The following is an 11,569-nucleotide window of genomic DNA, read 5'->3' on the forward strand; positions in this document are numbered from 1 at the left end:
CAAGTCTGGGATCACCTCAGACGAAGTTTCAATGGAATCCCCCCAACTGAATCACTGAACTTAGAACCCCAACTATGAAGAGAATTGCAGGTTCCATGGTCTGACCATGGGATGCATGTGTCAGAGCTGGGCCTCTTCAGTGGCTTAGATGGAGTGGTGGACAGCATATCCAGGTGCACATGGAGGATATGACAGTACATTGGAATCTGTGGAGGACACCTGGTTCACAACAGAGGACAGAGGACAGAATAAATCAATCAACTACCCCAGTGAGTGTTGGCAATGAATAACTAGGCAAATGAAGAGTTTTAATTTCTCCAAATCCTACCTTCTTCCCTATACTATGGAGATGGCAATGCTCATGGTGAGGCATGCTTATATAATAGCACAAGATCAGGCATGTCGAGCTTGCTCGAATATGGCAGAGTCAACATTCAGAAGGCGAAAGCCACAGTTACCCCTTCTGTTGCTGAAGATTTAAGGAATTTTTTGCTGTATTAATTCCATCACTTCCTTTGTAAATAGGTAGATGTCAGTAGAAGATCCTATAATATCAATGTGTGTCTTAAAAGAATTTATCAGGATCTCCTGGTATCTGGGCTGTAGCTGTTTACACACCCTTATAATGTTTGCCTTCTCTGTCTTGTTCTTTCCTTCCAAAAGAAGTGTCTCTTTTCTAAGCTGACACTGCAGGGATTGAGACAGCTCCTCAACAATCTGTTTTACATGTCTTACACTGTCTCGATGAGAATCAACTTGAGCATGCTTTAAACTGATGGTGGTAATGTCCCCATCCACTCTCTCCTGACTCAGAACATGGAATGTATCCAATGATTCTTCATACACTCTGCACTTCTTTTTCAGATAAAGGAAAACATCTGTATCAAGCACAACTGTTTCTTCGTGTCCAGTAACATTAGATCCTAGCGTCCCAGGCAATCCTATAGAGTCACCACTTCTTGGCAGTCCCTTTGGGAAGCTTTGTCTAGTCCCCTTTTTCCTCTCACTGACAAAATCCCTGGTGTTTCCTAAAAGAGAATTTGCTTTCAACAGTAAAGATTCTCTGAGCCTCTTGAGAGCTGAAAAGGAACCTGCCACAAATACTCTTCCATTGGAATCCAGGCTGCTGAAGCTTAAAGCCGGGATCTTCTCTTGCAAGCTCCCTATCAGATTTTCTAGAACAACATTACTCCCAAAAACAGAAAGATCCAAGAGAGCAGTTACAGAGTTGAAGACCTAAAATTAAAAAGAGAGAAATTAAATCAGCACTGCCCAGTGAAACAGAATACACACACACACACACACGTGTAAACACAAACACACATTCATGCTTCTTTTGTACCACTTTCTTTGTTCTACAGCAGTCTGCCCAAACCAAGCTCCCACTGCCCACCCCAAAGGCCCTGCTTCAGAGCTGCCCAACAAGGGACCCCAACATGTTCAAGCCACAGTTCCCAGTCACTCACTACATAACCCAGAAGAAAGGTGGTCCAATGTTTTTTGGACACAAGGTCATCTGCAGAACACAGAGATGTGAGCTATTCTGCTCTTTGGACAGAGTTCCCCAGAGCCATCCTCACCCACTCCATACCTATAGTTTGAGATACTCAGCACCCTGACTTTTACAGAGCGAAGTCTGTGAATAAATGCTTTGAATTGAAACTTTTCTTCTTTTTCATTTCTTTTCTGTCTCTTTAATGTTCATCATAATTTTCCCCCCAAAAGTTCACTCTTACTTTAAATGTATCACATGGGACACAGACAACATCTAAAATCATAACTTCAGGGGACAGGTTTGGCCTTGAAAACTGACTCTAAGTAGGAAATTTGGATTTTTTTCCCAGAAGTCACAGGGCAAGGGCAGTTTGTGTCTCCCTACACAGGACCACCTTCTCCAAAGATAGATGACCTAGCTCCTTCAGCATCACACCTTACCATATCACTAAAGTGAGAAACTGTGAGTTGAGCACCTCCAATCATGTCCAGACAGTGTTTCTTTTGTCTGATGTCTTTCTCTGCATCTAAGTGAAAACAGTGACATCAGAAGGGTTTGTGGCATGATACATTATTAAATTTTTTGATAGGGAGGGAGAGAGGAAGAAGGATATAGGAGATGGAGATGGATTCTATTCTTTCTCTGAGTTACCAATTCAATATATAAAATATTAACTTCTTGGGGCTGATGTGTTGCAGCATGTTAGGCTGCCCATATGAGCACAATTTGAATCCTGGTTGCTCCACTTACAATACAACTTGCTACTAATATACCTGGAAACATAGTGGATGATGGTCCAATTGCTTGGGTCCCTGATATCCATGTGGGAGACCCATATAGAGTTTCAGGCTTCTGGATTTGGCCTGTTGTTGCCATTTGGGGAGTGAGCCAGTGAACTAAACATCTCTCTTTCTCTCTCCCATCCCTCTCTTTAACTCTCTTTCAAATAAATAAATTTTTCTAAAATATGCTAACTTCCCAAACCACTACCACTCACATAAATAAATAAGAAACCTTTCTTGGGTCAACTTTTGGAACCATGGTTAAAAGGCCACTTGGAGCATCAATATCCCACAGATATACCTATGTTTGAGTCCTGGCCCAGCTCATGGCTCCAGTTTTCTATTAATACACACCCTGGAGGCAGTAGATGATGACCCATGTAGTTGAACCCCTATCTCTCACACAGGAGACCTAAATTGAGTTCTCAGCCTTGCTTAGATATGGCATTGCAGGCATTCGGTTTGGGAACTGAATCAGCAGATGGAAGATATCTCTGTCTATCAATGAAATAAAATAATAAGAAATGAATCTATTCCTATCATCTCTTTACTGAGATCCCCATTGATAAGCAAGGACTTAACTGTTGGAACTGGTCATCCACAGTCAACTGGCTGTGTGGACCCAGGCTTCTATTAAGTAGAGCAGAGTCTCTTCCTCAAATCAATCTGCCTTGTGGCAGATCCAGTTCCAAGAGGCTGACCAGAAATGCATTTCTCTCAGGCAATTTATTCTGCCAGCCACTAAGCTGTCCACAAGGTCACCCCACATCCTCTACCCTCTGCCATGAAAATGGAATATAGGGTTCACTCCACGAGCCCAACTTTCTCTTTGCATGGAAGTGGAGACCAAAACAGCTCAATATAGGATCTCAGGAGCAAATCTTATTTTTCAAGTGTACCAGTAAAAAAGCAGAAGCTATACTAGACTATCCATTTGTTGGGTTAAATAGAGAAGTAGAGGGTGTTAAATATATTGTTAAAGCCAGACTAAAATTCCCAAAGTAATTATCTTATTTATAAGATGACATATACTTGAGCTGAAGCTTTTCTCCATTTTCCATGTATTTTGCAACTTATCTGCAATAAAATGCATCATGATCTAGACATGATCTGTCCCATGACTCAAATAGAGGAAAAAATAATCTTCGTGAACTTGCCAGTCATGGGTAACTTTAACATGAGCTGTTTTCATATACACTCATCTCTCAGTATCTCTGGGAGATTTTTTTCCATGATACCACCCATGGATACCAACATCCACAAATACTCAAGTTGCTAATATAAAATTATCTAATTACATAAAACATGTACACATTCTCTCATACTCTTTAAATCACCTTCATGATCTTTATAATATCTAATGCAATATAAATGTTATGAAAATCATGGTCGTATACATTATTTAGGAAATAATAACAAGAAAAATATGTGCATATTTGGTGTAGTTACAATTATTTTTTCAAATATTTCCTTTCTGCAGTTGGTTGAATCACAGATAAGAATCCCTGAATATAGACAGCCTACTGTATATTCTTGCTAATACAATGTTTTGCCACTTCTATACTCAAAACTAAACAAATGCTTTTAAAAGTGCTTCCCATTTCACCAATTCCATGAATCATTTTAACATAATATAATTTTAGATTTCATTGATGAAGTATTTCTAAGAACATAAATATTTGATATAGGAATACCTCTTTTTTCTTTGACTATTCGATATGCAACTCCCTTAGCTCTTGTTGGATATAGCACATCTTCAACAGCTCCATCATCATCCTGATAGTGACTCTTAACTAATGTGGCCAATAGTTGATCACTGCACAGATCAGTTGGAAGCCCAGCAACTACTACTGCTCTTTTTGAAGTTTTAGATGCCTTGACATTTGAAAATGATGCCTGTAAAGAAACAGTAGGGTACTCTCTTAAAATATAAGACTCTATTTAATAAAAATGCCAACATCCCACTCTGAGGGGACTTCTTCAATAAAAGTACTAAAGCAGCTGGTTGGATACTTTAAAAGGAGGAAAAATCAGACTGTTGCTTCACAAATACTATAAGAATTTGAATTAAATGAAAAATATTAACCCTTTAGTTTTTTATTGGCAGAAAGGATTGGTTAATACTTGCCTAAATTTTTTAAAGAAGGCTTACAAAATAATAGAGGAACTCTCCAAGAAAAAGATTAGAAGACAAAATCCAAAAATGAAATCATAAAAGCAAGTCAAACACAAAACATGGTTGTTTGGAAGTGGATGCATTCTTCATTGTAGAACTCCAAGTATATTGATGGATAAGCATCCCCAACTTAAAATGTCTGATTGAATCAAAGAAAAATCACTCTTCTAAAAGACCAGACAGTAGCAGGGGTTCCAGTGGAGTGAATCCTGCCTTCAACCACTATGGTGAGAAATGTGACCAGAGAGGACACACCTTTGCACACGCTGCCACCCTACTGGGCACAGAGTACCAACTGCAAAAGCTTTCCCTTGCCTCAGGCCTTTGAACCCCTTGTACAAGGAATCTTCAAAAACATCATACAAAAGGTGTACTATGAATGAAATATGCATGGATTTCAATTGTTTTGTACCAAAATAAATTCTTATTTTATTCTCCCTCTCCACAAAATTCAAAGTGTCTTCGTGTGTTATCTTGTCGGTTAATTAATCAGCTAACAAACACTGTATTATTAAGACGTACCTTCTATCCTTTTCTTTTATTTAATTTTGTTTTATGACACAGTTTCATAGGCTCTCGGATTCCCCAGTGCCCTCCCCCCATGTTGGATTCCTCCACATTACTGCAGTAGTACAGTTCATATCCAGTCATGATTCCTTCATTGCAAGCATTCACCAAGCATAGAGTCCAGCATCTAATTGTGAAGATAAATTCAACAGTTTCTTGGGGAGACCATCCCTGGTCTGAGAGTAGAGCTGGCAGAATATCATCCCCTCCAATGAAAAGACACAACACAACATCAATAACAATTTACAACATTATAGAGTTAATTGAAATGGTATTGAGTGATGAATATGTTAGAAAATGCAAGCTCTTAACCACATCCTGAGACTACTTCATTGCCTTTTCAATTTTGGTTTATACACAACTGGTTGCTATACACCTTAGAATGGTTATAGGGTACTATTCAGCTGTCTCATGTCTGTTTTCATTTTTATATTTAGCAGTTTATAGTATTGAAACATAATTTTATTGAACTTGGAGAATTTTAGGATAGTCCAAACTGGCTTATAACTTTAACAAAGCATATGTTAACAATTGAGGCTCAGAACACTTTCAGGAGGGGTGTGCAGAGAAACCTTCAATACCTTAGTGAGGAGTACCTAACCTTTGTGTCCTACCTAGTAAGGTATATGTGAGTCCAGGCTGACCGTTTCCTGTTTCGTTCTAAGCTTTCCTTATTGGTCTCTGTCTGTCTAATTAATTTTTTTGTGGGGGTTGGGGGCTCCAGAACAACCCTGATGGTCATTGTAAGAGAGGGTGGGGATCCAAAGTTGGAACAAAGTAAGGACCAGAGAAAGCTCCCCTCCCAAGTCCCAAAGGAAGTTGACTGTTATTCTGTTTCTAAAGACCACTCAGGGCTCCTGGCTATTGTTCCAATGACATTGGATCCTGTGAGGAAGGATCTGGGCATCTTCCATCCCAAGTGGGAGATCCGAAAGGGAGTGGATGACCTCAGAGTTCTTGGCCTACAAGGACAGTCCGTTCCCCAATGGTCTCCTTGAATGCCTTCTATTCTTGACAACATGCCAGGCCCGGCAAATGACACAGAAAAGAAAACAAGCATGCCATGATCCCTGAAAAACAGTTCTTCCACAAAAGCATACTGAGTACCCCTGCGTTGTGTATAGAGGTGTGGGCAGACTTTAGAACAAACAACACTTTTCAAAGGGCCTGTATCTTAAAGAAAAGGAGGCAAACACTGAAATAAATCATTTCAAAAGGGTTTAGAAGCCACAAAAGAGGGAGATCAATTTCTCTGCAGGAGGAAATGAGCCAGCACCCAACCATCTGAAAATCACACAAGATTATCCACAACAAAATTCCAAGATATACAATAAATGTCACCCAGGATCAGGAAACACAATTGATCTTGGCCTCAAGCAATCTAAATAAAGGCTTTGTAGAAAAGAAGCCCTGAAGGCTGAGATAGAAATTAAATCAATAAGTGGGGGACCTCGTGGCACAACGGTAGCACGTCTGACTCCAGATCAGAAATTAAATCAATGAGGCCAAAATATGAAGAAAAAATGTTTCCAAAGTGTTAAGGCAGGGAGGAGGAGCAGAGATAGTGTAAAAAATGGTTCATGAAGAGATAAATACAAACCAATGGGTGTTTCCCAAAAGGAAAACCCATCACATACATCCCATGGCCACATACATCCCATAGCCACTTGCTACGGGAGACTTTCAGTAGAAGAAAACAGAGCTTGTTAAAACTACTTATGCACTAGATTGCAAGAGTGAAACAGTAACAACAACACAGATTGAAGGGGCTAAATGTATTTTCCCCAAATCATTCTCCCTTGAGAAAGGAAGAAATGAGTAAAGAGCTGTCTGAGGTTCTCCAAGGACCTTCCTTGATGAGCCTTGTCTGGCCATGACATGCTGCACTGGTACCCCCAAGCCTGACGAAGTCACTTGCTTCTTGATCTTCAATGTCAAAGAAACATTCCCGGGCCTGGCGGCATGGCCTAGTGGCTAAAGTCCTCGCCTTGAATGTGCCAGGATCCCATATGGGTGCCGGTTCTAATCCCGGCAGCTCCACTTCCCATCCAGCTCTCTGCTTGTGGCCTGGGAAAGCAATCGAGGATGGCCCAAAGCCTTGGGACCCTGCACCCGTGTGGGAGACCTGGAGGAAGTTCCTTGGTCCTGGCTTCGGATGGGCACACAAGCATCTGTTGCAGTCACTTGGGGAGTGAATCATCAGATGGAAGATCTTCCTCTCTGTCTCTCCTCCTCTCTGTATATCTGACTTTGTAATAAAAATAAATAAATCTTTCAAAACAAAAAAAGAAAGAAACATTCCCAACCAATTTAAATTCTGAAAACCAAATTCTACCTCCAGTCCTCATCAATGCTAACAGCATATTTCTCTACTCACAAGTCTAAATGCAAATCACCTTTAATCACCAAAGGGGCGTCCCCTGAGCCAGTATCTCCAGAAGGGAGAGCAGAAAAGGATGGCCTTGTTTTCTAAAACCTCGGTTATATTTATGAAGTATCTAATCAAGTATTCCAACGACCTGCTAAACTTCTTTACCCTTCTCTCATTGTCATTTTACCAAGGTCAAATATGAACAAGGAGTTATTAATCTTGTCTGCGTACAATTAATAAGAAAAAGGTGTGTCCTGGAGAAAGACAACCCTGCCAAAAATTCTGAAACAAGGAATAGCAAGACAGTGGCACTTTCCTCAATATCAGTGTGGGGCCCGCAGCGCCTTTTGGGCCGTGGCATCAGAAAGCAGGGAAGTGTTGACTCCAGCCAGAAGTAATCAGAAGGGTTATATTACCTTTGCTCTCATTTTTTTTTCTCAAAACCAGTTGTCTCTTTTCATGGACCCTGCCTTTATTGCTACTAAGTCAACAAAAGCGCACTTGGCATCTGTTAACTTCAGCATTTCTGACCAGGAACTGGAAGTTCTGCCTTGCCTTGAGACAGCCTGCCGGGTGGGGGCTGCACCGCAGCAGAAGGCTCAATGCTATTGGAATAGGCCACTGCCCTTTCTAGTCAGCACAGATGGGCAAACTCAGGGCCCTTTGTGCCTGAAGACAACCCATCAACACCACAAAAGATCGGAATTCGCAGCAAGACGTACAGACGACCGAACGCCCTCCTAACTTCTGTCCTCGCCTCCATGCTTAGAGCATCTGTCCACTTTGGGCAGTGGCTGCCCGGTCCGGTCCCTGAGAGCTGTGCCCCTCGCCCGCGCCGCCCGGCAATTGCGGGGAGGCGACTCTGGGCTGACTCACACTCCCTCTTTGAAAGAGGGCGGCCTGTTCAATCGCTTGCCTCCTCCGGCCACCCCGCCCTGCCCCGCACCCGGGCCTGCCCCGCAGCAGATGCCCTCCCTGCCAGAGGGCCGGGCCGATGGTACCCAGGTATCCTGCTCCTCAAAGCCCAAAGCAAAGACGACTCGCCATGGTGGAGCAGCGACGCGCGATCGGCGGCCGGCGGAAAGCCCAAACGTGGCGGCAGCGCGGGCGGCGGGACAGGAGTTGAGCTAGCAACTAACTTTTGGTTTCGGTTTTCCAATGCCCGCTCCCTTGGAGACAAAAGGGTGGTACTTCCACCCACCCTGTAACCTCGTGTCCTCCAAGTGGGAGCTCCCATCTCGCGGGGCCAACAACCTAAACATACAGACCTTGCTAGCAATGTCCCTTCAGTCTGTGACCGTTGGATCACACCCTGCTTCAAAAACGTTTCTGCAGGGCTGTCACCCTCGCCAGAATCTACACAGGAAAAGTTTCCCTGGTTCTCCGGGTCTTCATTTCTGAAGGCTCCCATGTGACACAAACCCTTGTTAACTTCCGTTAAATGCATTTGTTGTGTTTTTCTCTTGTTAGCCCCTTTTTGTGAGAGGAGAGTGTGACCTTGCAGTGGGAGAGGAAAACGCAGCGCCTTCCCGCCTGAATTCTCTGGAAATGTGAAGTGCAGAGACGCAGACATATCCACAAGCTCAGCAATTTCACCTGTAATACGGAATCTGTGCAGTGCTAGTACAGAGATGACACCATTTAGAAATGTTAATTGGTGCTGTGTAACAGGTAGTAATATTAAAAAAAAAACTTGATTTATCAATGAATATAGCTGCTTGTTACATGGCTGATGATACATCCACAAACAACAACAACAAAAAAAGCTGTAAAGGTTTCAAAAAACGAGGAGCTAGTGTCCGCCACAGAGGTCTGTGTCACTCCAGGGACACTGTGTCTCATTTCAGAGTGCCTCGATGGAGTCTCACTCCCAGCTCCAGCTTCCTGATAATGTACACCCTGGAAATCACATTCAGTCCCAAGAACTGGAGTTGCTGCCACCTAGGTGAGAACCCACAATAGAGTTCATGCCTTTTGTTGCACCTTGGCCCAGCTCCACTTGTGGCAGGCCTATGGGGAGTGAGCCAATGAATGGAATATCTGTGTGTGTGTGTGTGTGTGTGTGTGTGTGTGTGCCTTCAAATAAAATGAAAATAAATAAAATTATAATGCTTATGTTTTAGATTCTTTTAAGACAAACAAGAGGAAGTAGGATTATACGTGACTTTCTTTGTAAGATTTATTTTTTCAATTTGAAAGGCAGATTTACAAAGAGAAGGAGACAAAGACCTTCCATCTACTGATTCACTCCCCAAATGACTGCAATAATTGGAGCTGAGCCGAACCAAAACCAAGAACAAGGAACTTCTTCCAGGCCTCTGCTTCCCCACACCATAAACAGGGAGCTGGATCTGAAGTGCAGTAGCCAGGATTCAAACTTGTGCCCATATGGAATGGTGGCACTGCAAATGGAGGCTTAGCTGATTATGCCTATGCCAGCCACAACTCTAGACATGATTTTTAAACTTCCAGACTCACATTAGTGCCCACCTGAATGTCTGAAGATCATCAGAAAATCAACAAAGCCAAGCAGAACTCTCCTTCCTCTGTGTCCGTCCCTTTGGTCCATGGCAGCACCATCCATCCAGGAGACTCGGCTGTCTGCCTGGCTTTCTCTCCTTGTCCCTGTCTGTGCAGCCCATCAAGTGGTGCACCCTAGCAGCTAGAACCAGTCATTCTCTTCAACTATACCCAGATTACGCTGGCCCATACCCATTCTCTCACTGCCTTTCAATCCACCTTTGCTAGCAGCCCAGAGTAATCGAAACAGAAGTCAGATTTGACCCTTGTTTAGACACGATATTGTTTTCCCACTGCACCCTTAAGCAGGGTGACCTTCACCCCACACAGTGGGCCATCCAACCTGGGAGCTGGGCATGAATTTTCTACTAGGTGGGTCCCCACCTGTACAGCTCCATCTGGATCTTCATCTGTGGGTACTAGAGGTGGGGATGGTGGCAGAAGACTCAAAAGAGAACTGCAATGCAATACAGACCTTCCAAAGAATGGATTTACCCACTTGTCACAATGCATACACCAGAAAACCTCTTTTTGAAAGTTTTGTTACAGTGATTGATATTTTCATGGAAAATATTAGTGCAAAAAAAAAGGAAGAAGTCTTATTATAAAAAATATCTTTTTGATGTGCATAAAAGCAACAGAAGAGAAAACTTATTTAACCCACCTTTTTGAAATAAACTATTTTTCAGCACAGTTAAACTGAATGAGAAAGTACAGAATTTTCACATCCACATTTTAAAAAACACACCCAGGCCAGCTGGCAGATATTGGCACAGGGGGGCAAATTCTGTCCACTAAACTGCAGAACCAGCTGAAGAGGGCAAGATCCGGGAGTGGGAGTGGGCCCAGTAGGGAAACAGTGATCACCTCCTTCTTGGGTTGCCACTCTGACTGTTGAGCATGAGAACCAGGACTGGGACAGGCATGACTAGGCAAAAAGTGGCACCTGCCAGCAGGTGTGTGGGGTGGATAGTGGGGCTGGTTGGGTTGAACTAGGCTTCAATGCCCATTGACATATATGATAGCTGAACAGAATGGGGGAGAGACTGGACCAGTCTGCTGTACATACTGGCAAGTATGGGAACCAGGGCAGGGGGCGGGCCTGGTAGAGCTTATTGCAGTTTGCTCTGACTAGGCTGCAGCTCCCACTGGTTTGTGTGAGGGCCAAGTGTGTGGTGGGCAGGATAGGGCAGGGCTCTAACACCCATTGGTTTATACAGAGGATAGGGCTGGAGACAGAACTGACCCAACAAGTGCAACTGCCACTTTGTGCAACAACTCTGCCAGACCCTATACTGGCAAGCACACCCAAGAATCAGGTCTGGGATCACCTCAGTGAAATATCTTTGGGAATCCCCCCAACTTAATCGTTGGCTCAGAACTCCAACCATGGAGAGAACTGCAAGTTTCATGGTCTGACCATGGGATGCATGTGTCAGAGCTGGGCCTCTTCAGTGGCTTAGATGGAGTGGTGGACAGCATATCCAGGTGCACATAGAGGATATGACAGTACATTGGAATCTTTGGAGGACAGCTGGTACCATAACAGAGGACAGAGGAGAGAACAAATTCATCAACTACAGCAACCAAATGTTGGCAGTAAATATCTGGGATAAATGAACACTCTAAGGTGAGCTATGTCAACCAAGGAATTCTGG

General features: G+C 43.1%; 1 protein-coding gene across 1 annotated transcript; it reads right to left on the bottom strand.

Moving 5' to 3' along the window:
• Nucleotides 1–211: 211 nt before the first annotated feature.
• RBM43 (RNA binding motif protein 43) lies at nt 212–8,628 on the bottom strand. The gene is made up of 4 exons (XM_040971990.1): nt 8,338–8,628; nt 3,972–4,173; nt 1,936–2,021; nt 212–1,236 (listed from the first exon to the last, which is right to left on the bottom strand). Exons 1-4 carry the CDS (start codon nt 8,626–8,628, stop codon nt 478–480), a joined length of 1,338 nt encoding a protein of 445 aa, XP_040827924.1. The 3' UTR covers nt 212–477.
• Nucleotides 8,629–11,569: the final 2,941 nt, after the last annotated feature.

This window comes from Ochotona curzoniae, unplaced genomic scaffold (assembly GCF_017591425.1).
Source record: "Ochotona curzoniae isolate NIBS_2020 unplaced genomic scaffold, NIBS_Ocur_1.0 contig_2210, whole genome shotgun sequence".
Classification (NCBI taxonomy): Eukaryota; Metazoa; Chordata; class Mammalia; order Lagomorpha; family Ochotonidae; genus Ochotona; species Ochotona curzoniae.